This window comes from Arachis ipaensis, chromosome B4 (genome assembly GCF_059453495.1).
Source record: "Arachis ipaensis isolate K30076 ecotype BB chromosome B4, ASM5945349v1, whole genome shotgun sequence".
Taxonomy (NCBI): Eukaryota; Viridiplantae; Streptophyta; class Magnoliopsida; order Fabales; family Fabaceae; genus Arachis; species Arachis ipaensis.
In genome coordinates, this window is record NC_142439.1 from 65,267,433 (window position 1) to 65,291,382 (window position 23,950).

General features: G+C 38.5%; 1 protein-coding gene and 2 non-coding genes across 3 annotated transcripts; 1 reads left to right on the top strand and 2 right to left on the bottom strand.

Annotated features, from left to right (window-relative positions):
* Nucleotides 1-8,635: 8,635 nt before the first annotated feature.
* On the bottom strand, nt 8,636-8,742 carry LOC148567735 (small nucleolar RNA R71). The gene has a single exon (XR_015881950.1). It is a non-coding gene; the product is annotated as a small nucleolar RNA R71 (small nucleolar RNA).
* Nucleotides 8,743-10,125: 1,383 nt separating this feature from the next.
* LOC148567736 (uncharacterized) lies at nt 10,126-13,160 on the top strand. The gene is made up of 3 exons (XM_088484606.1): nt 10,126-10,822; nt 11,995-12,367; nt 12,767-13,160. The coding sequence occupies exons 1-3, from the start codon at nt 10,126-10,128 to the stop codon at nt 13,158-13,160; spliced, it is 1,464 nt and encodes a 487-aa protein (XP_088340732.1).
* Nucleotides 13,161-19,819: 6,659 nt separating this feature from the next.
* Nucleotides 19,820-19,927, bottom strand: LOC148567737 (small nucleolar RNA R71). The gene has a single exon (XR_015883087.1). It is a non-coding gene; the product is annotated as a small nucleolar RNA R71 (small nucleolar RNA).
* Between the last annotated feature and the right edge of the window lie 4,023 nt (nt 19,928-23,950).

Here is a 23,950-nt window from a genome sequence, read left to right on the forward strand (position 1 = left end):
GTTCCCTCCCGTAGTTAACATTAGGAATTCCTTCCGTACGCCTCATCTCCGTGAACCCATTGTAGTCCTGTTCACACCAAACAATCATTGTTAAGGTGATCAGTCTTAACACTTCAAGTCAAGTGTGAACATTCCCAAAATGAAAACACAGAAACAATCATGCAACATATATCACTGGGATATCCTATACGCATGAGACACACAACAGAGTATGCAATGAAGCATAGTCAGTCCACTCCCCAGGCACTATTGGGAACGAACTGCTCTGATACCAAATTGTAACGACCCAATTTTCACTATGTCTAGATCATACCGGAAACTGAGCACTACCAATTTGTCTTCCTAATTATTATCTATTATTTATCATATGAGCTTGATTCGTTGTTAAAAGCGTAGTTAATTTGCGAGGGTTTTTTTTTTTTTTTTTGAAAACATTTGGATTAATAGGCGGAATCACTCATAATCAATTCACAGGTAATAACAGATAAAACAGTTATAAACAACCACACATAAATACATTACGAGTAGCTAGCAATATTCAGTTATCCAGCCTTTATTAGAGTATAGACCTTTAGTTAGAACACCCCTAGATATAGCTAGATAATAACTATATACATATACATACATACAACATCCCAAGTCCTGACCTGTTCAAGAGGTCTCTAAGCTGGCACCTAGGCTAGCCTAGATTCTATACTCACCTAGTCCCTCTAAACTACTAAAGCGAGGGAAAGTACGTTCTAAGTCTTCACAACTCAAGTCAGGTGGAACGTCATCAAAAGATAGAACATCATCTGCTACTCCTCTGCACGTTCAGACTTTTCCACAGGACGTCTCTCTGGTACCTCATGAAGTAGCCACACAATAGGAATCTCGTACACAGGATTTAGGTTAAAGTGCGCATATGAACGGGGTGCAGACGTTGGCTGGTCTCACAGTATATACATATAATCAGAGAACGATATTCACCCTAGACTCAGAAGACTATCTAGAGCAGAATCCTCATCTTCGAACGGTCATCAGCAAACTATAGTAAGGTACTCGTACTTCCATCTGAAGGGGGAAGGGAGAGAGAAGGGGTAAGAACTGGGGAGTTCTTAGTAGGGTCGGGGTTATTAGTTACGTTCATTAATTCTATGTTGTTTAGCAGACTATTAGCAGAATACAAAGAAGCAGTAATTAGAAAACACAGATAAGTAGAAAAGATAGAGAAAACAGATAGCAGAACACAAACAGAAGAATACAAGAAAATAACACAAGCGCAGAGAATGGAATACAAACAAGGAAAGCATACATTCATACCACAATCATAACAAAGGAAATGCGCAACCAAGTATGATGCATGTCTAGCCCTAGCGCAGGTAATGAGCTCATCTGTCGGTTTTACCCGCTCCCGACGTAACCCGAAGCAGCTGAAACGGGTATGGTTTTCCAGTCAGCATAGGTACAGTTCTCACTAACCGACGTATGCGTTATATCCTCTGTAAGCAAACTCTGCCTTACATGTGGCGGCATTCCAGCCGTGTATGAAATCATATTCTCTGTAAGCAATCCTTGCCTTACAGGTGCGGCATTCTAGCCGTGTATGAATTAATATCCTCTGCTAGTGATCCCAGGTTATCAGTTGCAGGTACAGCTATCAATAGCTGTGTAACACTGGAAAACGTTCTGTGGTCGTACCACTATCTATCTGACTGCCTTCACGCAGCAGATCTTTACATAATCATTCTCATTATCATCATTCATCATCATCCTCATTATTCATCATCATTTTCACATTCTTATGCAGTACCTCTTTCTTTCTCTGTTCAATCATACTATACAAACTTTACATCTTTCACTTTTACAATATCCTAGCTCAAACCATTTCTCTTTATCATATTATTCTTTTCTCTTTGTATCTCTTTACTTTACTCTGGTTACTCTGTGCTCTGTGTTACTTTATTCTGCTCTGATTTCTCTGTTTAACATGTGTATTTAAAGCTTATGTAAATTTCGGTATGAATAGTTAGCCTGTCCCAGGTATAGGTTCATTAAGTCTATACTGAAACAGTTTAACTTTTCATATAACACCTAACCCTAGTTCGTTCACTAGTCTCTGTCTGTTTTTCTGTCATTAAAATTTTACAGACTTTTTCTTGGGTTTTTATCTTTTCTTTAATTTTTTATCTTTTCTTTATCTTTGCCTCACTATCATGTTATTACCACTCCCTAAGTATTATATGAAGGTAATTATGAGATTCTGCACTTAAAGTTGTCTTTCTAAAGCTTTTACAGAAAATTGCCTTTTTCGCATTATTTTATTATTTTTATTAAAATATTATTTTTAATTAAATATTATTATTTAATATTTTATTATTATTTATTATTTTATTAATATATTTTTGAAAATTACCTTAACTTTACCTTTAACCTTTAAAATTCATTTTTTACCACCTGTAACTTTTAATATTTCTACTTTTACCACCCTAACTTTCAGAAATTACCATATAACCCCTTAAACACCAAAAATTTTAATTCCTTGCCCTTTCTAAGATCTAAAAGTTGTTTTTCAATGTTCTTCACCAAACTCAAAGTGTTCTTCGTGTTCTTCGTATATTCTTCAGATTCTTTCTCTGTTTTTACCCGTTTTTTAGTCTTTTCCGCAACTGATTTTTACCGAAATTCAAAATAAATTTCCAGCCACTAAAACCCCATCTTTTCTACATGATTTTAACACAAATTGAACTTCAATTTAAGCTCTAGGGTTTTGTTTTCCAGCTGCCACAAGAACACACATTCATAGCTTGAATTTCATCAAATTTCATCAAATTTTCACCAAAATTTCAACAAGAATTACTCATACAAACAATCAATTTCAAGCACAGCCAAACAACATCATAATCACACAACTCAAACACAATCAATCACGATTAAATTTGCCAATCCCTACCTGGTTTTGCTGCTCCTAATTTGGTTAAACTTTCAGGTGGTCCTTAAGCACTTTTTCCTCCTAAATCACATCAAGAACAACTTTAAATCCAAAAACTCTCAACTGACCAAATCTCACTCAGTATGTTAGGAAAAGATATCTCACCTTAGACTTGCTGGAAATTCACGTTTCTTGGCCCTCAAGTCAAGTTAAGCATGATTCCTAAGGAAGAACATCAAGAAAACACATGTTTTGCATGGTTTTCCTTGAAAACCGAATTTGAAATGGGAGGGAGACAGCCATCTCACCTTATTTCCATCCTTGATAAGTTACATGGTTATGTAGAGGAAGAAGAGAGGATCATTTTGGTGAAATCGGAGTTTTGATTTGAGTTTTAGTTCAGAAGAAATCAAGCTTTGAAGATTAAGTGTTCATGAAAGTTTCTCTCTTTTCTCTCTTGTTATTTTCGGCCAAAATGATGAAATGAGACAGCCTTGGAGGTCTTGGGGGTGTAAGGTGAGTTGTGATTGGTTGGCTTAGAGGTGGATTAAAATAATATTAAAATATCTCTGGTGTACAACTACTAAAACTAGGTGTATCGGAACACTCGTAAAAACATCTCTAAAAATTATTTTCTGAGCTACTAGCATAAATGACACTAGTAACATATTTATTATGAGAATAGAACATGTATATTGAGGCCTTAGCATTGCTAAATTCATCAGAGAGTGCTGGTGCTAAGCTGCACCAGTTAACCGTAAACCCGGTTAAATCGATTTTCTGTTTTTAACTAAAACTGACTAGGTAACCTTATAATATTATTCAAGAAGCTTCTAATACTAATATAATGATAATATCATCCTTTTATCTCTCTTTTCTCATAAATCAAGTCCAGTTCGTCAAACTGAGACTATTTACGAAAAACCGAATCAAAACTTCTAACCGATACGGTTCAAAAACTAGGTTCTTCGTGACCGCGTTATCGAGCTTGCCTCGGAAAAGGTTCTAGCTTAAAGATGACATAATGACAATGAGGATTGAGATACTTGATGATATATCAAAGGTTTTCCCCTTACAAATCTTCCGGAGAAATCCGTACTTTCAGAAAAGATTTCGTGTTCTCGAAAACCGGGGTTGTTACACTAGCATGCATTCTTGATCAAACACAAAAGGTGCATCAGAGACAAGTAGGTTACTCAAAGGTCTGGCAATTTTTGAAAAATCTCTAATGAACCTTCTGTAGAATCCAGTATGTCCCAAGAAGTTCCTAATTACTTTGACATTACTAGGTGGAGATAATTTCTTAATTACCTCTACCTTAGCTCTATCCACCTCTATGCCTTTATTAGAGATTTTGTGGCTAAGGACTATCCCTTCTGTTACCATAAAATGGCATTTTTTCCAGTTCAAGACTAGGTTAGTCTCTTGGCATCTCTTTAGCACCAAAGGAAGGTGATGTAAGCAATTGGGGAATGAATCACCAAACACTGAAAAGTCATCGATAAATACTTCAATAAATTTTTCAATCATATCTGAAAAGATAGACAACATGCATCTTTGGAAAGTGGCAGGTGCATTGCACAATCCAAAAGGCATGCGTCTATAAGCAAAGACTCCATAGGGACAAGTAAAGGATGTTTTCTCTTGATCTCTTGGGTCTACTACTATCTGATTATATCCTGAGTAGCCATCTAAGAAGCAGTAGTATTCATGCCCTGTGAGCCTTTCCAGCATCTGGTCCATGAAAGAGAGTGGGAAGTGGTCTTTTCTTGTGGCCTCATTGAGTTTTCTATAATCAATGCACATTCTCCAGCCCGTTACAGTTCTTGTAGGGATGAGTTCATTCCTTTCATTGGGCACCACAATGATGCCTCCTTTCTTGGTGACCACTTGGACAGGGCTCACCCATGGGCTATCAGAAATTGGGTAGTTCACCCCCTGCCTGCCAAAGCTTCATGACCTCCTTTTGTACCACTTCTTTCATGACAGGATTCAACCTTCTTTGGGGTTGGATAGAAGGCTTGGCATCTTCTTCCAAGAGGATCTTATGCATGCACATGGAGGGGCTTATCCCTTTTAGATCAGCAAGGGTCCATCCAATGGCATCTTGATGCTTTTGCAGTACCTTGATTAACTCTTTCTCTTGTTCTTGATTGAGGGCGGAATTTATGATTACTGGATAACTTCCATCACTTCCCAAGTATGCATACTTGAGAGTGGGCAATACCTTCAGTTCGAGTTTGGGTGCTTCCTTCACTTCCTTCTTTTCCTCTAATGTTCTTGAAATGAGTGTCTCGGTTGATTGAACTACTGCAGCCTCACTATTTGATGTGGGATCTTCTTCTGATACCTCCTCAAGTCCTTCTTCTTCAAAATTTTCTTGCACTAAGATCTCTACTGCCTCCAATATCATGCATTTTCCTAGTGACTCCTGTAGGTGTCTCATGGCTTCGAACACAATGAATACCATTTTCTCATCATGTAGCCTAAGGGTAAGTTCACCCTTTTGGACATCTATGATAGCTCTGGCTATTGCTAGATTGGCCTTCCTAAAATGATTGAAGCTTTGGCTTCCTCCTCTATATCCAATACCACAAAGTCTGCTGGGAAGATGAAGTCTCTCACCTTCACCATCAAGTCTTCTACTACTCCATGGGGATTTTGAATGATCGGTCTGCTAATTGAAGTTCCATTCTTGTTGGTTTGGCTTCCTCAATCTTCATTCTTCTCATCATTGCTAAGGACAAAAAATTTATGCTGGCTCCCAAATCACATAAAGCTTTTTCCACTGTAATTTCTCTTATGATACAAGGGATTTGGAAGCTTGATGACTTGCATCATTTACCCTTTTTTCTATCTAAAAAGGATCATAAAAAAAGCACATATTCATTGTTTTAATGAAATTTCATGAACCAAATGACAAATATTATGGTACATTACTTTGAAATGGGTTTGTGTTGAATTTCAGGTGAAAAGAGCAACAAAAAGGGAAGGAAACATCAAGCAAAGCTAGGCGTGTGTAATAGGCATGCCACTTGGAACAAACACCATGAAAATGAATGGCCGTGGCATGCCAGTAATGATTTCTAGCGAACAATGTTGAAGGCCACAAAAGGGGCGTGGCACGCCAAGCTGGGAGTGGCATGCCAAGTCCATCACACACAATGGGCGTGCCACTTGAACCATTTGGCGTGGCACGCCAGTTCATCAATCCAGAAAGGCTTCACTTGGGCGTGCCACTTGATATCGAAGGCATGGCACGCCAACTCTAGTCCATCACTTGGGCGTGCCACTTGGTATCGAAGGCGTGGCACGCCAACTCTAGCCCATCACTTGGGCGTGCCATTTGGTATCGAAGGTGTGGCACGCCAGATATCATCCTCACTTGGGCGTGCCACTTGAACGTCAAGGCATGGCACGCCAGTTCAAATTTCCAGAGATGAAGTGAAGACCCAAACACTTGGGCGTACCACTTGGTGTCGAAGGCGTGGCACGCCAGGTATCATCCTCACTTGGGCGTGCCACTTAAAGACCCAGGCGTGGCACGCCAACACTAAAGAAGAGCAAACACCAAAGCTGGGCGTGCCACTTGAGGTCGAAGGCGTAGCACGCCAATTCTCACTATTCACCTGGGCGTGCCACTTAAATACTGGGCGTGGCACGCCAGCTACTAGAGCAAGGAAGAATGCTGGGCGTGGCACGCCACACACTGGGCATGGCACACCAGTTATGTTTTCCAGAGAGGTGAAAAAGCATGCATTATGGGCCTGGCACGCCACACACTGGGCGTGGCATGCCAGTTATATTTTCCAGAGAAGAAGATACAACACCCACAATGGGCGTGGCACGCCAGACCCTGGCCGTGCCACGCTAGTTCAAAGCTCCAAGGAAGAGCCTGTGCATGCCACTTGAGGCCCAAGGCATGGCACGCCAGGCTAACCAATGCTTTAAAGAAGAGCCTGGGCGTGCCACTTGAGGTCGAAGGCGTGGCACACCAGGCTAGCCAACACTAAAGAAAACCCTGGGCGTGCCACTTGAAGAATTGGTCGTGGCGCGCCAAGCCAAATTTGGAGGCTAGGTGTGGCACTCCACTTAAACGCCAATCACGCGCCAGCTACTGGAGGTCACGTTTATTGAGTTTTCCTTTTCCCTCCAATTGTAATTTTCTTTTTCTTTTGTATTTTCTTAATTCTAGTGATAGAAGTAGTATAAATACCCCCTGAAAAGTACTGAAAAAGGGGTTAAGTTGGGTAGTATTGGATTGGCATTGCCAAGTTTAGATCTACTTTTCACTTTACACTTTATCTCTTCCATCTCTTGTACTTTTCTATGAGCTATAAGTAGCTAAGCTCACTCTTATTGGGAGAGGGAGCTCTGTTGTACTTGATGGATTAATGATAGTGAAATTTCTTCTTCTATTCATCTTCTGTTTGATTTACTTGAAGAATTTTTGTTCTTCACTCTATCATTCAATTATCTTGGGAAAGAGATTGAATGATTTTGGGTTTTATGTGAGCCTTGGAAGAGGAATCATAGAACCATGCTTGAGAATCCTTCTCATGCTTGAATAGATTTGGGTTTGGGTTGGATATAGTAACATTAATCCTCCCAATACTTGGATCTAGGAAAGTGTGTGGTAAAATTAGGGACCATTCTTCATCTCTTCTTATGAGCAATTAGACAAAAGAATTGGCTATTGATCAAGATTTGAGAGATTGGGTTACCAAGGGATTGGGACTCAATCACTCATGATTGCCAAGAGGTCAATGAGTTGCATGATTGAAGATGAGATGAATTGGATTTAATCCAAAGAGATCAACATCTCCCAAACCCAATGAATTCTCCTATTCTTATCTTCCAAATTCTTTATAACTTTCTTTTACATTCTGCTAATTCCCCACTCCCTTTTACAATTAAGCCTTTTATGCTTTTGTTCTTTGCATTCTTGCCATTTACATTCCTACACTTTATTGCTTTCCTTTACTTTTATGTCTTTATAATTCTGCAATTTAATTTTCAGTATTCAACACTCTTTATTTGATTAGCTTAACTAATTAACTCATTAGCTAACACTGCTCAATCAATCAATCTCTGTGGATACGATCCCACTCCTCGTCGATTATTACTTGAACGATATTTGGTGATTTTGTCTTGTGTATGATAGGGAGAAGGAGAACTGAAATCTCTTACGATTCTGAACCAGAGAGAACATTACTAAGATTGAGAAGAGAAGCAGTGGCAAGAGGCAAAAGAGTCGTTGGTGAAGAAGAAGAAGAAGATCCAACCCAAACCATGGAAGGAGAAGCACAAAACCATCATGAAGAAGCTGTTGGCAACAACCATGCTCCACAAGAGAGGAGGGTGCTAGGTTCCTACATAAATCCGAATCCTGGGAATTGTGAGAGTAGCACCGTGAGACCTAATATACATGCCAACAACTTTGAGCTGAAGCCACAGCTCATCACTCTAGTTTAGAATAATTGTTCCCTTGGAAGAAATACTCAAGAGGACCCCAATTAACATCTCACTACCTTCTTGAGGATCTATGATACTGTAAAGTCAAATGGAGTTCATCCAGACACTTATAAACTGCTCTTGTTCCCTTTCTCTCTTAGGGACAAGGCATCAAAGTGGCTGGAATCATTCTCCAAAGAAAGCCTCACCACCTGGGAAGATGTTGTTAACAAATTTTTAGCAAGGTTCTACCCTCCACAAAGAATCAATAGACTGAGAGCCGAGGTCCAAACGTTTAGATAACAGGATGGAGAGACTCTATACGAAGCCTGGGAGAGATTCAAGGATTTGACAAGGAAGTGCCCTCCTGATATGTTCAATGAATGGGTACAATTGCATATCTTTTATGAAGGACTGTCATATGAATCCAAGATAGTTGTAGACCACTCTTCAGGGGGCTCCCTCAACAAGAAAAAAACCATTGAGGAGGCCATAGATATCATTGAAACTGTTGCCGATAATGAGTACTTCTATGCCTCTAAAAGGACTCAAAAGAGATGAGGAGTAATGGAGCTCAATTCCATGGATGCCTTGCTAGCACAAAACAAAGTGATCACAGATCAATTAGCAGCTTTAACTAAGCAAATGGAGAAGAATCAAGTCTCAGCTGTCCATGCTTAAGAACCTCCACAAGAGGAAGGGAACCCAGCAACTGAAAGTGAATGGGAGCAAGCCAACTATGTGAATAATCCCTCTAGACCCCCATACAACTCAAGAGGAAGGAACCACCCGAACTTTGGATGGGGGAACTAGCAAAACCACAACCAAGAACACAAGCCTTACCACTCTAACCAATACAATAACCACAACTCCAACCATTAATCAAGTAGCAACAGACCCTACCACAACCCACAAAATACACCCTACCATTCCACCCAACAACAATACAATAACCACCCTCAAGATACCTCACCCCCATTTACATAACCAAGTGATCTCAGTAGCAATCTTGCAAGATTAGAAGCTACTATGGCACAACTAACAGGGACTATCTCCACAATATCAAAAAGACAAGTGAAAGCTGATAGGAAGATAGATGCAATCCGAGAGGAGGCCAGATCCAATATAAGGAATCAAGGGGCAACAATCTCAAAATTAGAAGCACAACTAGGAAACTTTTCCAAGCAAATACCAATGCCCACACATACATTCCCTAGTGATACCATGGTCAACCCAAGAGGGGAATGCAAAGCTATCACACTAAGAAGTGGAAAGGTGATAGATGAAGCAGCCCCAAGTCGAGACAAACATGAAAAAGAAGCTGCAACTGAATCTGATATCAAGGAGGAAGAGCAGACTCCTGCACCAACCCCACCAAATCAAGTTCTAAAGCCTTATGTGCCACAAGTACCATATCCACAAAGGCTGAGAAAAGATGGGAAGAACAGCCAGTTTTCTAGGTTTCTCGAGATCTTCAAGAAGCTTCAAATTAACATCTCTTTTGCTGAAGCATTAGAGCAAATGTCACTCTATGCCAAATTCTTAAAAGAGCTCATGACAAGGAAGAGGAATTGGGGAGAAAAGAGACTGTAGTGCTCACTGAAGAGTGTAGTGCCATAATACAAAAAAAACTCCCCCAGAAATTAAAAGACCCTGGGAGCTTCCAAATCCCCTGTATCATTGGGGATATAAGCATTGAGAAGGCACTATGTGATCTAGGAGCCAACATCAACCTCATGTCCTTGGCAATGATAAAAAGGATGAGGATTGAAGAAGCAAAACCTACAAGAATGGCTCTTCAATTAGCTGACAGAACTTTCAAATTTCCCCATGGTGTGGTGGAGGATATGTTGGTAAAAGTGGGAGAGTTCATCTTTCTAGCTGATTTTGTTGTGTTTGATATGGAAGAAGAGGCCAACACATCAATCATCCTAGGTAGGCCATTCTTAGCTACTGCTGGGGCCATACTTGATGTTCAAAAAGGGGAGCTAGTCTTAAGATTACATGAAGAAAAGATGGTTTGCAATGTCTTCAAGGCAATGAGCTACCCCAAGGAATCCATTGGTGAATGCATGATGGTGAATACAATTGAAAATCTGGTTCAAGGAGTCCTAGAGGAAGAACAATGTGAAGAAATCAAAGAGCAAGATGGACAAGCCTCATGTGGTGAGCTACCACTGGAGACTATAGACGAACTAATCATGATGGACAAGACAATTAAAATGGAAGTGGAGGCACCAAAGTTGGAGCTGAAAACTCTACCTCCAAGGTTGAAATATGCTTACTTGGGTGACAACAACACATACCCAGTGATCATCAATTCAAGTTTGAATGAGGAACAAGAAGAGGAGCTAATCGAAGTGCTGAAACAACACAAGGATGCTATAGGGTGGACACTTACAGATCTAAAGGGAATCAGTCCTTCAATGTGCATGCACAAAATTCTACTTGAGGAAGGTGCAAAGCCCTCAAGACAGTAACAGAGAAGGCTAAACCCAACAATGAATGAAGTAGTCCAAAAAGAGGTGTTGAAACTATGGTAAGCAGGGGTGATTTACCCTATCTCAGATAGCCCTTGGGTGAGCCCTGTCCAAGTGGTTCCTAAGAAGGGAGGGATCACTGTTGTACCAAATGAGAAGAATAAATTGATACCAACAAGAACAGTGACTGGATGGCGCATGTGCATTGACTATAGGAAGCTTAATGAAGCCACCCGAAAAGACCACTTCTTCCCCTTACCTTTTATGGACCAGATGCTAGAAAGACTCGCAAGACATGAATATTACTGCTTCTTGGATGGTTACTCTGGCTACAACCAAATAGTTGTAGACCCCAAAGATCAAGAGAAAACCTCCTTTACTTGTCCTTATGGTGTCTTTGCTTATAGGAGAATGCCCTTTGGATTGTGCAATGCACCTGCAACATTCCAAAGGTGCATGCTCTCCATCTTTTCAGACATGATTGAAAAGTTCATTGAAGTCTTCGTGGACGACTTCTCTTTGGAGATTCATATTCTAATTGCTTGCATCATCTTGCCCTGGTGCTAAAGAGGTGCCAAGAAACCAACCTAGTTTTAAACTGGGAGAAGTGCCATTTTATGATAACTAAAGGGGTGGTTCTTGGTCATAAGATCTCTAAAAAGGGTATAGAGGTAGACAAGGCAAAGGTGGAAGTAATTGAGAAGTTGCCTCCACCATGCAATGTCAAAGCAATTAGAAGCTTTTTAGGGCATGCTGGATTCTATAGGAGGTTTATTAAAGATTTTTCAAAGATTGCTAAGCCTCTCAGCAACCTACTTGTCTCAAATACACCCTTTTTTTTATAGAAAGTGTGTGATAGCCTTTGATGAGCTTAAAAACATACTTTTCTTTGCACCTATTATAGCACTACTAACCGAGATCTACCCTTTGAATTGATGTGTGATGTATCTGACTTTGCTGTTGGTGCTATTCTGGGATAAAGGAAAGATAAGATAGTACATGTTATTTATTATGCTAGCAAAGTTCTCAATGAGAATCAAAGAAACTACACCACCACTGAGAAGGAACTTTTAGCCATAGTCTTTCCTTTTGACAAGTTTAGATCATATCTCATTGGCTCTAAAGTTACTATTTTCATTGATCATATAGCCCTCAAATATTTGCTGACCAAGCAAGAATTTAAGCCTAGGTTGATAAGGTGGGTCTTGCTACTTCAAGAGTTCAACATAGAGATTAAAAATCAAAGTAGAGCAGAGAACAAGGTGGATGACCATCTATCAAGAATCCCACATGAAGAGGATGAAGTACAACAACTTGAAGTGAATGAAAGTTTTCCTGATGAGCAGTTGATGATGATTCAAGAAAGCCTTTGGTTTGCTGATATAGCCAACTTCAAGGCTATTGGGGAGCTGCCCACCAACATCAACAAGTACATAAGGAGAAAACTAATCAATGATGCTAAACACTACATTTGGGATGAGCCCTACTTGTTTAAAAAGGGTGTCGATGGAATCTTGAGAAGGTGTATTTCACATGAGGAAGGACAGAAAGTGTTGTGGCAATGCCATGGATCCACATATGGAGGCCATTTTAGTGGAGAAAGAACTGTAGCTAAGGTGCTGCAATGTGGGTTATTTTGGCCAACAATATTCAAAGATGCAAAGGAATTGGTGTCAAGATGCAATGAATGCCAAAGGGCTGGCAATTTACCCAAGAAAAATGAGATGCCACAAAGGTTCATCACGGAGCTAGAGTTGTTTGATGTATGGGGGATTGATTTTATGGGACCATTCCCATCCTCCTACTCAAACAACTATATATTAGTGGCTGTAGATTCTATGTCAAAGTGGGTAGAAGCCATAGCCACATCAACAAATGACAACAAGGTTGTGATAAGCTTCTTGAGAAAAAATATCTTCAGCCGATTTGGAGTTCCTAGAGCCCTTATTAGTGATGGAGGGACACATTTCTGCAATAAGCAACTTGAAGCACTCCTGCTGAAGTATGGAGTCAAGCACAGAGTAGCAACTCCATACCATCCACAGACCAACGGACAAGCTGAGATTTCAAATAGAGAACTCAAAAGAAACCTTGAAAGGACTATTGGTAACTCAAGAAAGAAATGGTCCAAAAGGCTGGATGATGCACTATGGGCTTATAGGACAGCCTTCAAAATACCCATTGGTATGTCTCTATACCAACTAGTATTTGGGAAGGCTTGTCACCTACCAGTAGAACTTGAACACAGAGCATTTTGGGCTCTAAAGATGCTAAACTTTGATAATCAAGCTGCAGGGGAAAGGAGGCTACTATAACTCAATGAGCTGGAAGAATTCAGAAATCAAGCTTATGAGAATACCAAGATTTACAAGGAAAACACAAAGAAATGGCATGATCAGAAGCTAGCAAAAAGAGAGTTTGTAGAAGGTCAAAAAGTGCTGTTGTACAATTCAAGGCTCAAGTTCTTCCCAGGGAAACTAAAGTCAAGGTGGTCTGGACCTTTCACAATCCTCAAGGTGTCTCCCTATGGTCATGTAGAGCTTATGGAGGACAAGACACAGAGGACCTTCATTGTCAATGGCCATAGGCTAAAGCACTACTTGGGGGACTCTTTGGATGAGCAAAGAGTGAGCTACAACCTCAACTAAAGATGGAGGAACGTCAAGCTAGTGACGCTAAAGAAGTGCTGGTTGGGAGGTACCCAACACTCATATCCTTTTGATTTCTTGCTTTCTAGAAATAGCTTAGGATTGTTGATTTAGGTAGTTTAAGTTTCAGTTAATCCTTTCAATTTCCTGCTTTCTAGAAGTAGTTTGTGATTGTTAGCTTAGATAGTTTAAGTATCAGTTTAAAGTGTTGTTAGCTAGTGAATCTCGTAGTTTTTTTTACTGGAAGTGCAAGGCTGCTGGGTACACTCATTGATGTTAATTAATTGGGCTGAGGAACTAGCTAAGAAGCTAAGTTTGGTGTAGCCACTAACCCACTTAATTTAGGCTTACAACCATTTGAATAAACTAATTTTGAAAGTAAGCCCAGAAATTAAGTTTGGTGTGGCTACCACCAAAGGAAGTTCACACAGCAAGCCCAACATGATTAAAGTTTGAAAGCATTTAGTAAATTGGTGGAGCATACAAAGCCACTTTAATGTGTTCAAAAGGAATTAAGAAGGAAGGAATGTGAAAGAATTAAATTTATTTCACCCTTATGAACACATTAAAATCCAATGATGAACCCAATTTATTATATGCAATGAAATTAAGTTTGGTGTCCCAAGGGACACTCAGTAGTTACATTTTAATTGTATTTTAATAAAGGGAATATGAAGAAGTTCTTTTCACTAATGGGGTTTTCGGTCTTTAATTTCAAGAGAGAGAATGGGGCCCACATGATTGATGGCTCAATGAGGCAGAGAGTCAAAGTATACTTACACTTTGGAACTCAACATATGCAGAGAACCAAAAGAGATAAAGGTTGGTGCCTCTTCCCACGCTAGGCACCACTTCCCAAGTGGAAAAATATTAAATTGATTTTACTTCCCATCTTCCAGACTACACCTCTCCCTCCTATAAAAGCCATTCACTTTCCCACCACTCTCCACACTTCAAACCCCAAACTCCACACGCGAAAAGAACCTCCACACTTTCCCTCTTCTTTCTTTTCTTTCTTTTTACTATCTTCTTTTTCCTTTCTTTGTTGGGACAATTGGTGCGTGGCAGAAGTTAACCAATTAAGAGATTTCAAATAAGAGAATAGCGTTACACGTATAGCTCTTAACTAGCTAAGATCCGTCTCACCAATTTAAAAAGGGTTGTCACAAATTTTAGAAATAAAATACTGGGAGTATGAGTCCCAGATCATCTCCCAACGAGTTACAGGAAAGAGTGCTAATTTATTAATCAGAAAATTCCCAGAAAGTTTGAATTTTGATAATGAGTAATTAAAATAATTATGAATTAAAGCAATAAAAATAAACTAAGAATAATTATTTATATTCCAAATAAAAGGTCTTGACTGGGGGAATAATTAAGTGGAAGTCCTATCCTTGTTGGAATCTTCTCAAGTATAGTGTAAAGAGGTTGTTGTTCTCACTTGGTTAACCCTTACTAAATAAAGAAAAATATAGTGATTGAACTAACTCTTACCCGCAAATCCTATTCCTCTCCCTTGGGGAGGTCTAGCGTTAGTAGGTACAGAATTAGCCTACAATGTCCAATTTAACTAAGCACTTGAGCATTCTAACTCAAGTGTCTCCTCTTAATCAACCCCCATGTCAGGTAGAGGATCTACTCCATTGACATGGAATTAATAATCATAAAAATATAAGAAGACATAATTAAATAAAATAAAATAGAGAAATAAAATTTATTAAAAATAAAAATAACGCTATATATTAATAAATTCAAAATGCAACATAATTATCTGAACAAAGTCAACGAGTAACTAATTAAAAGTGAGGGAATAAGGAAACAAACTAAAGTAATGACTTCAACGAAGGTGATGACTCTTCAACATCCAAAATCCAAGCAAAAGTATAAGCTATGAATGTAAAAGTAACTTTAGATTCAGATCTAACACTAAAAGTAATCCTAATATCAATGTATCTGAATGTGTGTGGATGCGTGTTGAGTCTCTGCATATTCCCTCGCTTTATTATGTGTTTCTAGGCTGAAAATTAGGTTAAAACGCGGCCTGGAGTTGTCTCCAACGTATCCTGTAATTTCTGCAGATCGCGCAGGTCACGCGTACGCGTTGTCCACGCGTTCGTGTCATTCAGCGATTTTCCTTGCCACGCGTTCGTGTCGTTCACGCGTTCGTGTCATTCGTGCAGACTCCAATCCATGCGTTTGCGTTAGGCACGCGTTTACGTCGCTGCGATTTCTCCGTTTCGCGCGTTCGCGTGAGCCATGCGCTCGCGTCAGTGTTCGCTAGTCATCTCCTTAGTTTCTTGTATTCCTTCAATTTTTGCAAACTTCCTCTCCATTCTCTAAGCCATTCCTGTCCTATGAAGCCTGAAACACTTAACACACGGATCACGGCATCGAATGGTATAAAGGAGAATTAAAATACATAATTAAAGGATCTTTAGGAAGCAAGTTTTCAACCATGGAACAATTTTGGGAAGGAATTGTAAATACATGCTAATCATATGAATAAGTGGATAAAGACTTGATAAAACCACTCAATTAAACACAATATAAATCATAAAATAATGGTTTATCAACCTCCCCACACTTAAACATTAGCATGTTGATGAGCGGATAATTTATACGCTCTTTGGCATTGTTTTTATATAGTTTTTAGTATGATTTAGCTAGTTTTTAGTATATTTTTATTAGTTTTTAAATAAAAATCACATTTCTGGACTTTACTATGAGTTTGTGTGTTTTTCTGTGATTTCAGGTAATTTTTGGCTGAAATTGAGGGACTTGAGCAAAAATCAGATTCAGAGGCTGAAGAAGGACTGCAGATGCTGTTGGATTCTGACCTCCCTACACTCAAAGTGGATTTTCTGGAACTACCGTAGTCAAATGGCGAGCTCTTAATTGTGTTGGAAAGTAGACATCCAGGGCTTTCCAGCAATATATAATAGTCCATACTTTGCCCGAGTTTAGATGACGCAAACTGGCGTTCAACGCCAGCTCTCTGTCCTATTCTGTCGTTAAACGCCAGAAACAGGTTGCAAAGCAGAGTTAAACGCCAGAAACAAGTTACAAACTGGCGTTTAACTCCAAGGAAGACCTCTACACGTTAAAGCTTCAATGCTCAGCCCAAGCACACACCAAGTGGCCCCGGAAGTGGATTTCTGCATCATTTACTTATTTCTGTAACCCTAGTAACTAGTTTAGTATAAATAGAACTTTTTACTATTGTGTTAGGAATTATCTTTTGATCATGTTTTGATGATTGAACCCTCTTTGGGAGGTTAGCCATTCAGCCATGCCTGGACCATTATCACTTATGTATTTTCAACGATAGAGTTTCTACACACCATAGATTAAGGTGTGGAGCTCTGTTGTTCCTCATGAATTAATGCAAAGTACTATTGTTTTTCTATTCAACTCAAGCCTATTTCTTCTCTAAGATATTCATTCGCACATAAGAACATGATGAATGTGATGATTATGTGACGCTCATCACCATTCTCACCTATGAACGCGTGCCTGACAACCACTTCTGTTCTACATGCAAACAAGGTTGAATGTGTATCTCTTAGCCTTCTGTTCTACGATCAGAGTCTTTATGGTATAGGCTAGAATTATTGGCGGCCATTCTTGAGATCCAAAAAGTCTAAACCTTTTCTGTGGTATTCCGAGTAGGATCTGGGAAGGGATGGCTATGACGAGCTTCAAACTTGTGAGTGCTGAGCGTAGTGACAGACGCAAAAGGATTACTGAATCCTATTCCAGCAGGATCGAGAACCGACAGATGATTAGCCGTGTGGTAACAGCGCATTTTGGACCATTTTCACTGAGAGGACGGGATGTAGCCATTGACAATGGTGATGCCCAACATACAGCTTGCCATGGAAAGGAGTATGAAGGATTGCATGAAGACAGTAGGAAAGCAGAGGTTCAGAAGGAACAAAGGCATCTCCATACGCTTATCTGAAATTCTCACCAATGAATTACATAAGTATCTCTATCCTATTTTACGTTTTATTTATCTTTTAATTATTAAAACTCTATAACCATTTAAATCCGCCTGACTGAGATTTACAAGGTGACCATAGCTTGCTTCAAGCTGACAATCTCCGTGGGATCGACCCTTACTCACGTAAGGTTTATTACTTGGACGACCCAGTGCACTTGCTGGTTAGTTGTGTGAAGTTGTGACAATGAATTAAGATTATGAATGTGCGTATTAAGTTTTTAGTGCCGTTACCAAGGAATGAATGATCACGGTTTCGTGCACCAAGTTTTTGGCGCCGTTGCCGGGGATTGTTCGAGTTTGGAGAACTGACGGTTCATCTTGTTGCTCAGATTAGGTAATTTTATTTTAATTTTAAACTTTTTATTTCTTATTTTCGAAAAATACAAAAAAAAAATTTTTTCTTTTTCATTTTTCCCAAAATAATTTTCAAAAAAATACCAAAAAAATTAATAAAATCATAAAAACCAAAAATATTGTGTTTCTTATTTGAGTCTTGTGTCAATTTTTAAGTTTGGTGTCAATTGCATTTTCTTAAAATTTTCGAAAACTCATGCATTTGTTCTTCATGATCTTCAAGTTGTTCTTGATGAATTTCTTTGTTTGATATTTAAATTTTTCTTATTTGGTGTCTTTTCTTGTTTTTCATATGCATTTTCAATTTGTTAGTGTCTAAAGTTTGAAAATTTCTATGTCTGGTGTCTTGCATGTTTTTCTTTTTTTTAAAATTTTCAAAAATAAGTTCTTGGTGTTCATCTTGACATTCAAAGTGTTCTTAGTGTTCATCTTGACATTCAAAGTGTTCTTGCATGCATCTTGTGTTTTGATTCATAATTTTCATGTTTTGAGTCTTTTGGTTGTTTTTTCTCTTTCTTCATTAAAAATTCAAAAACAAAATATCTTTCCCTTATTCTCTCATAAATTTTCGAAAATTTGGTTTGATTTAGTCAAAAAGTTTTTAAATTTAATTGTTTTTTTATGAGTCAAATCAAATTTTCAATTTAAAAATTCTATCTTTTTCAAATCTTTTTCAAAAATCAAATATTTTTTATTTTTTCTTTCATAATTTCGAAATTCTCAAAATTTATTTTCAAAATCTTTTTCTTATTTCTATTTCATATTTTTGAAATTAATGCTAACAATTAATTTGATTGATTCAAAAATTTTAAGTTTGTTACTTGCCTAGTAAGAAAGGATCAATCTTTAAATTTTAAAATCATATCTTTTTGTTTCTTGTTAGTCAAGTAATCAACTTTAATTTTCAAAATCAAATCTTTTTAAATTTCTTTTTCAAATCTTTTTCAAAATAAATTTCAATCACATCTTTTTCAAAATCAATTTTAAAATCTCTTCTAACCTCTTATCTTTTCAAAATTGATTTTCAAATCTTTTTCAAAACCACCTAACTACTTTTCTCTCTCTTATTTTCGAAAATTACTAACCCCTTTTTCAAAATTTGTTTTAATTAACTAATTGTCTTAAATTTTAATTTAATTTTATTTCCCATCTTAAATTTCAAATTCTAACTAATATTCAACATAAAAACAAAAGAAAATATTTTTTATTTTATTTTTAATTTTCGAATTTTCCTCTCTCTCATCTCCTTCTATTTATTTATCTACTAATACTTCTCTTCTACTCAAAAATTCGAACCAACTCTTCTCCTCTGTGTTCGAATTCTTATCTTTTCTTTCATCCATCCTTCTCTTCTTATACTCATATAAGGAATCTCTATACTGTGACATAGAGGATTCCATATTTTCTTTTCTGTTCTCTTCTTTTTCATATGAGCAGGAACAAGGATAAGAACATTCTTGTTGAAGTTGATCCTGAACCTGAAAGGACTCTGAAGAGGAAGCTAAGGGAAGCTAAAGCATAACTCTCTAGAGAAAATCTGACAAAAATTTTCAAAAAAGAAGTAGACATGGCCGAAAATAATAATAATGGTGGAGTTGCAAGGAAGATGCTTGGTGACTTTACTGCACCAAATTCCAACTTACATGGAAGAAGCATCTCAATCCCTGCCATTGGAGCAAACAATTTTGAGCTAAAGCCTCAATTAGTTTCTCTGATGCAACAGAATTGCAAGTTTTATGGACTTCCATCAGAAGATCCTTTTCAGTTCTTAACTGAATTCTTGCAGATCTGTGATACTGTTAAGACCAATGGGGTTGATCCAGAGGTCTACAGGCTTATGCTTTTCCTATTTTCTGTAAGAGACAGAGCTAGAATATGGTTGGACTCTCAACCTAAAGATAGCCTAAACTCTTGGGATAAGCTGGTCACGGCTTTCTTAGCCAAGTTCTTTCCTCCTCAAAAGCTTAGTAAGCTTAGAGTGGATGTTCAAACCTTTAAACAGAAAGAAGGTGAATCCCTCTATGAAGCTTGGGAGAGATACTAGCAACTGACCAAAAAATGTCCTTCTGACATGCTTTCAGAATGGACCATCCTGGATATATTCTATGATGGTCTGTCTGAATTATCTAAGATGTCATTGGACCACTCTACAGGTGGATCCATTCATCTAAAGAAAATGCCTGCTGAAGCTCAGGAACTCATTAACATGGTTGCAAATAACCAGTTCATGTACACTTCTAAAAGGAATCCTGTGAGTAATGGGACACCTCAGAGGAAGGGAGTTCTTGAAATTGATACTCTGAACTCCATATTGGCTCAGAATAAAATATTGACTCAGCAAGTCAATATGATTTCTCAGAGTCTGAATGGATTGCAAGCTGCATCCAACAGTACTCAAGGGGCATCTTCTGAAGAAGAAGCTTATGATCCTGAGAACCCTGCAATAGCAGAGGTGAATTACATGGGGGAACCCTATGGAAATACCTATAATCCCTCATGGAGAAATCAACCAAATTTCTCATGGAAGGATCAACAAAAGCCTCAACAAGGCTTTAATAATGGTGGAAGAAACAGGTTTAGCAATAGCAAGCCTTTTCCATCATCATCTCAGCAACAGACAGAGAATTCTGAGCAGAATACATCTAGCTTAGCAAATATGATCTCTGATCTATCTAAGGCCACTCTAAGTTTTGTGAATGAAACAAGGTCCTCCATTAGAAATTTGAAGGCACAAGTGGGCTAGCTGAGTAAAAGAGTCACTGAAACTCCTCCTAGTACTCTACCAAGCAATAAATAAGAGAATCCAAAAAGAGAGTGCAAGGCCATAACCTTACTTGGTGTGGCCGAACCTACAAGGGAGGAGGGGGACGTGAATCCCAATGAGGAAGACCTCATGGGACGTCCTCTGAACACTAGAGGGTTCCTCAATGAGGACCTGAAGGAATCTAAGGCTCATAGAGAGACTATAGAGGTTCCATTCAACCTGCTTCTGTCCTTCATGAGCTCTGATGAGTATTCTTCCTCTGAAGAGGATGAAGACATTACAGAAGAGCAAGTTGCTAAATACCTTGGTGCAATCATGAAGCTAAATGCCAAATTATTCGGTAATGAGACTTGGGAAGATGAATCTCCCTTGCTTCCCAATAAACTGAATGCATTGGATAGGCAGAAATTACCTCAAAAGAAACAGGATCCTGATAAATTCTTAATACCCTGTACCATAGGCACCATAACCTTTGAGAAGGCTCTGTGTGACCTGGGGTCAGGTATTAACCTTATGCCACTCTCTGTAATGGAGAAACTTGGGATCTTTGAGGTGCAAGCTGTCTGGTGCACGAATTGTGAATCACACTTTTCACAACTCGTACCACTAACCAGCAAGTGCACTGCGTCGTCCAAGTAATACCTTACGTGAGTAAGGGTCGAATCCCACAGAGATTGTTGGATTGAAGCAATCTATGGTTATTTTGTAAATCTTAGTCAGGAAGTCAATTATGTTTATCAGTTGAATTGCAAATAAACAATAGAGCATGGATTAAAGGTTACTTGTTATGCAGTAATGGAGAATATGTTGGAGTTTTGGAGATGCTTTGTCTTCTAAATCTCTGCTTTCCTCTGTCTTCTTGTTCACACACGCACGTCCTCCTATGGCAAGCTGTGTATTGGTGGATTACCATTGTCAATGGCTACCTTCCATCCTTCCAGTGAAAACTACGCTCACGCGCTCTGTCACAGCACGGCTAATCACCGGTTGGTTCTCGATCCGGTTGGAATAGGATTTACTATCCTTTTGCGTCTGTCACTAATGCCCAGCCTTCAGGAGTTTGAAGCTCGTCACAGTCATTCAATCCTTGAATCCTACTCGGAATACCACAGACAAGGTTTAGACTTTCCAGATTCTCATGAATGCCACCATCAGTTCTAGCTTATACCACGGAGATTCTGATTAAGGAATCTAAGAGATACTCATTCAATCGTATATAGAACGGAGGTGGTTGTCAGGCACACGTTCATGATTTGAGGAAGGTGATGAGTGTCACAGATCATCACCTCCATCATAGTTAAGCGCGAATGAACATCTTAGATAGGAACAAGCGTGTTTGAATGGAAAACAGAAATACTTGCATTAATTCATCGAGACACAGCAGAGCTCCTCACCCCCAACAATGGGGTTTAGAGACTCATGCCGTCAGAGAATACAAAGTTTAGATCTAAAATATCATGACATACAAAATAAGTCTCTAAAAGTTGTTTAAATACTAAACTAGTAGCCTAGGTTTACAAAAAATGAGTAGACTATGATGGATGATGCAGAGATCCACTTCTGGGGCCCACTTGGTGTGTGATGGGGCTGAGATTTAAGCAAGTCACGTGCAGAGGCCATTTGTGGAGTTGAACGCCAGTTTATGTGCTAGTTTGGGCGTTCAACTCCAGCTTTTGATCCTTTTCTGGCGCTGGACACCAGAATTGGGCAGAGAACTGGCGTTGAACGCCAGTTTAAGTCATCTATCCTTGTGCAAAGTAAGGACTATTATATATTGCTGGAAAGCCCTGGATGTCTACTTTCCAACGCAATTGGAAGCATGCCATTTCAAGTTCTGTAGCTCCAGAAAATCCACTTTGAGTGCAGGGAGGTCAGAATCCAACAGCATCAGCAGTCCTTTTTCAGCCTGAATCAGATTTTTGCTCAGCTCCTTCAATTTCAGCCAGAAAAATACCTGAAATTACAGAAAAACACACAACTCATAGTAAAGTCCAGAAATATGAATTTTTCCTAAAAACTAATGAAAATAGACTAAAAACTAACTAGAACATACTCAAAACTATATGAAATTAACCCCAAAAAGCGTATAAAATATCCGCTCATCACAATACCAAACTTAAACTGTTGCTTGTCCTCAAGCAACTAGACAAATAAATTAGAAGACTAATAGGTTGAGAAGCAATAATGTCTCAGAGTTTTTGAGTGAAGCTCAGATTCTAATTAGATGAGCGGGACTAGTAGCTTTTTGCTTCTGAACAATTTTGGCATCTCACTTTATCCATTGAAGCTCAGAGTGATTGGCATCTATAGGAACTTAGAATTCAGATAGTGTTATTGATTCTCCTATTTCAGTGTGATGATTCTTGAACACAGCTATTTTATGAGTCTTGGCCGTGGCCCTAAGCACTTCGTTTTCCAGTATTACCACCGGATACATAAATGCCACAGACACATAATTGGGTGAACCTTTTAGATTGTGACTCAGCTTTGCTAGAGTCCCCAATTAGAGGTGTCCAGGGTTCTTAAGCACACTCTTCTTTTTGCTTTGGACCTTGACTTTAACCGTCCAGTCTCAAGTTCTCACTTGACACCTACAAGCCACAAGCACATGGTTAGGGACAGCTTGGTTTAGCCGCTTAGACCAGGATTTTATTCCTTTAGGCCCTCCTATCCACTGATGCTCAAAGCCTTGGGATCCTTTTTATTTGCCCTTGCTTTTTGGTTTTAAGGATTATTGGCTTTTTGCTCTTGCCTCTTGGTTTTAAGAGCTTTTGGCTTTTTCTGCTTGCTTTTTCTTTTTCTTTCTATTTTTTTTTCTCGCCTATTTTATTATATATATATATATATATATATATTTTTTTTTTTTTTCTGCAAGCTTTGTTCTTTGCTGCTTTTTCTTGCTTCAAGAATCATTTTTATAATTTTTCAGATTATCAATAACATGTCTCATGTTCATCATTCTTTCAAGAGCCAACATATTTAACAGTCTTAAACAACAAATTCAAAAGACATATGCACTGTTCAAGCATTCATTCAGAAGACAGAAAGCATTGCCACCACATGTTACTAATTAGAATTTTTCTTATTAAAAACTCAAAATTTTATTGCCTCTTATTCAAAAGATCTACTATTTTATTCATGTTTGCTCATGATGAGAAAAATAGACTATAACTTAATTGGGGATAAAATCAAAATAGACACTAATTACTACTAATGATCATGTAATGAAGACACAAACATAGATAAGCACTTAACATAGAGAAAACGAAAAATAGAGAAAGTAAGAACAAGGAACGAGTTCACCTTAGTGATGATGGCATTTCCTTCTTGAGGAAC

What these genes read in the sequence shown, in the direction of transcription:
- LOC148567736 (XM_088484606.1), top strand. Translation starts at nt 10,126, where the DNA reads ATGAGGATTGAAGAAGCAAAACCTACAAGAATGGCTCTTCAATTAGCT. An exon ending in CAAAATTCTACTTGAGGAAG is followed by an intron (nt 10,823 to 11,994) that starts GTGCAAAGCCCT and finishes TTGATCATATAG; the next exon opens with CCCTCAAATATTTGCTGACC. An exon ending in GTCGATGGAATCTTGAGAAG is followed by an intron (nt 12,368 to 12,766) that starts GTGTATTTCACA and finishes AAATATCTTCAG; the next exon opens with CCGATTTGGAGTTCCTAGAG.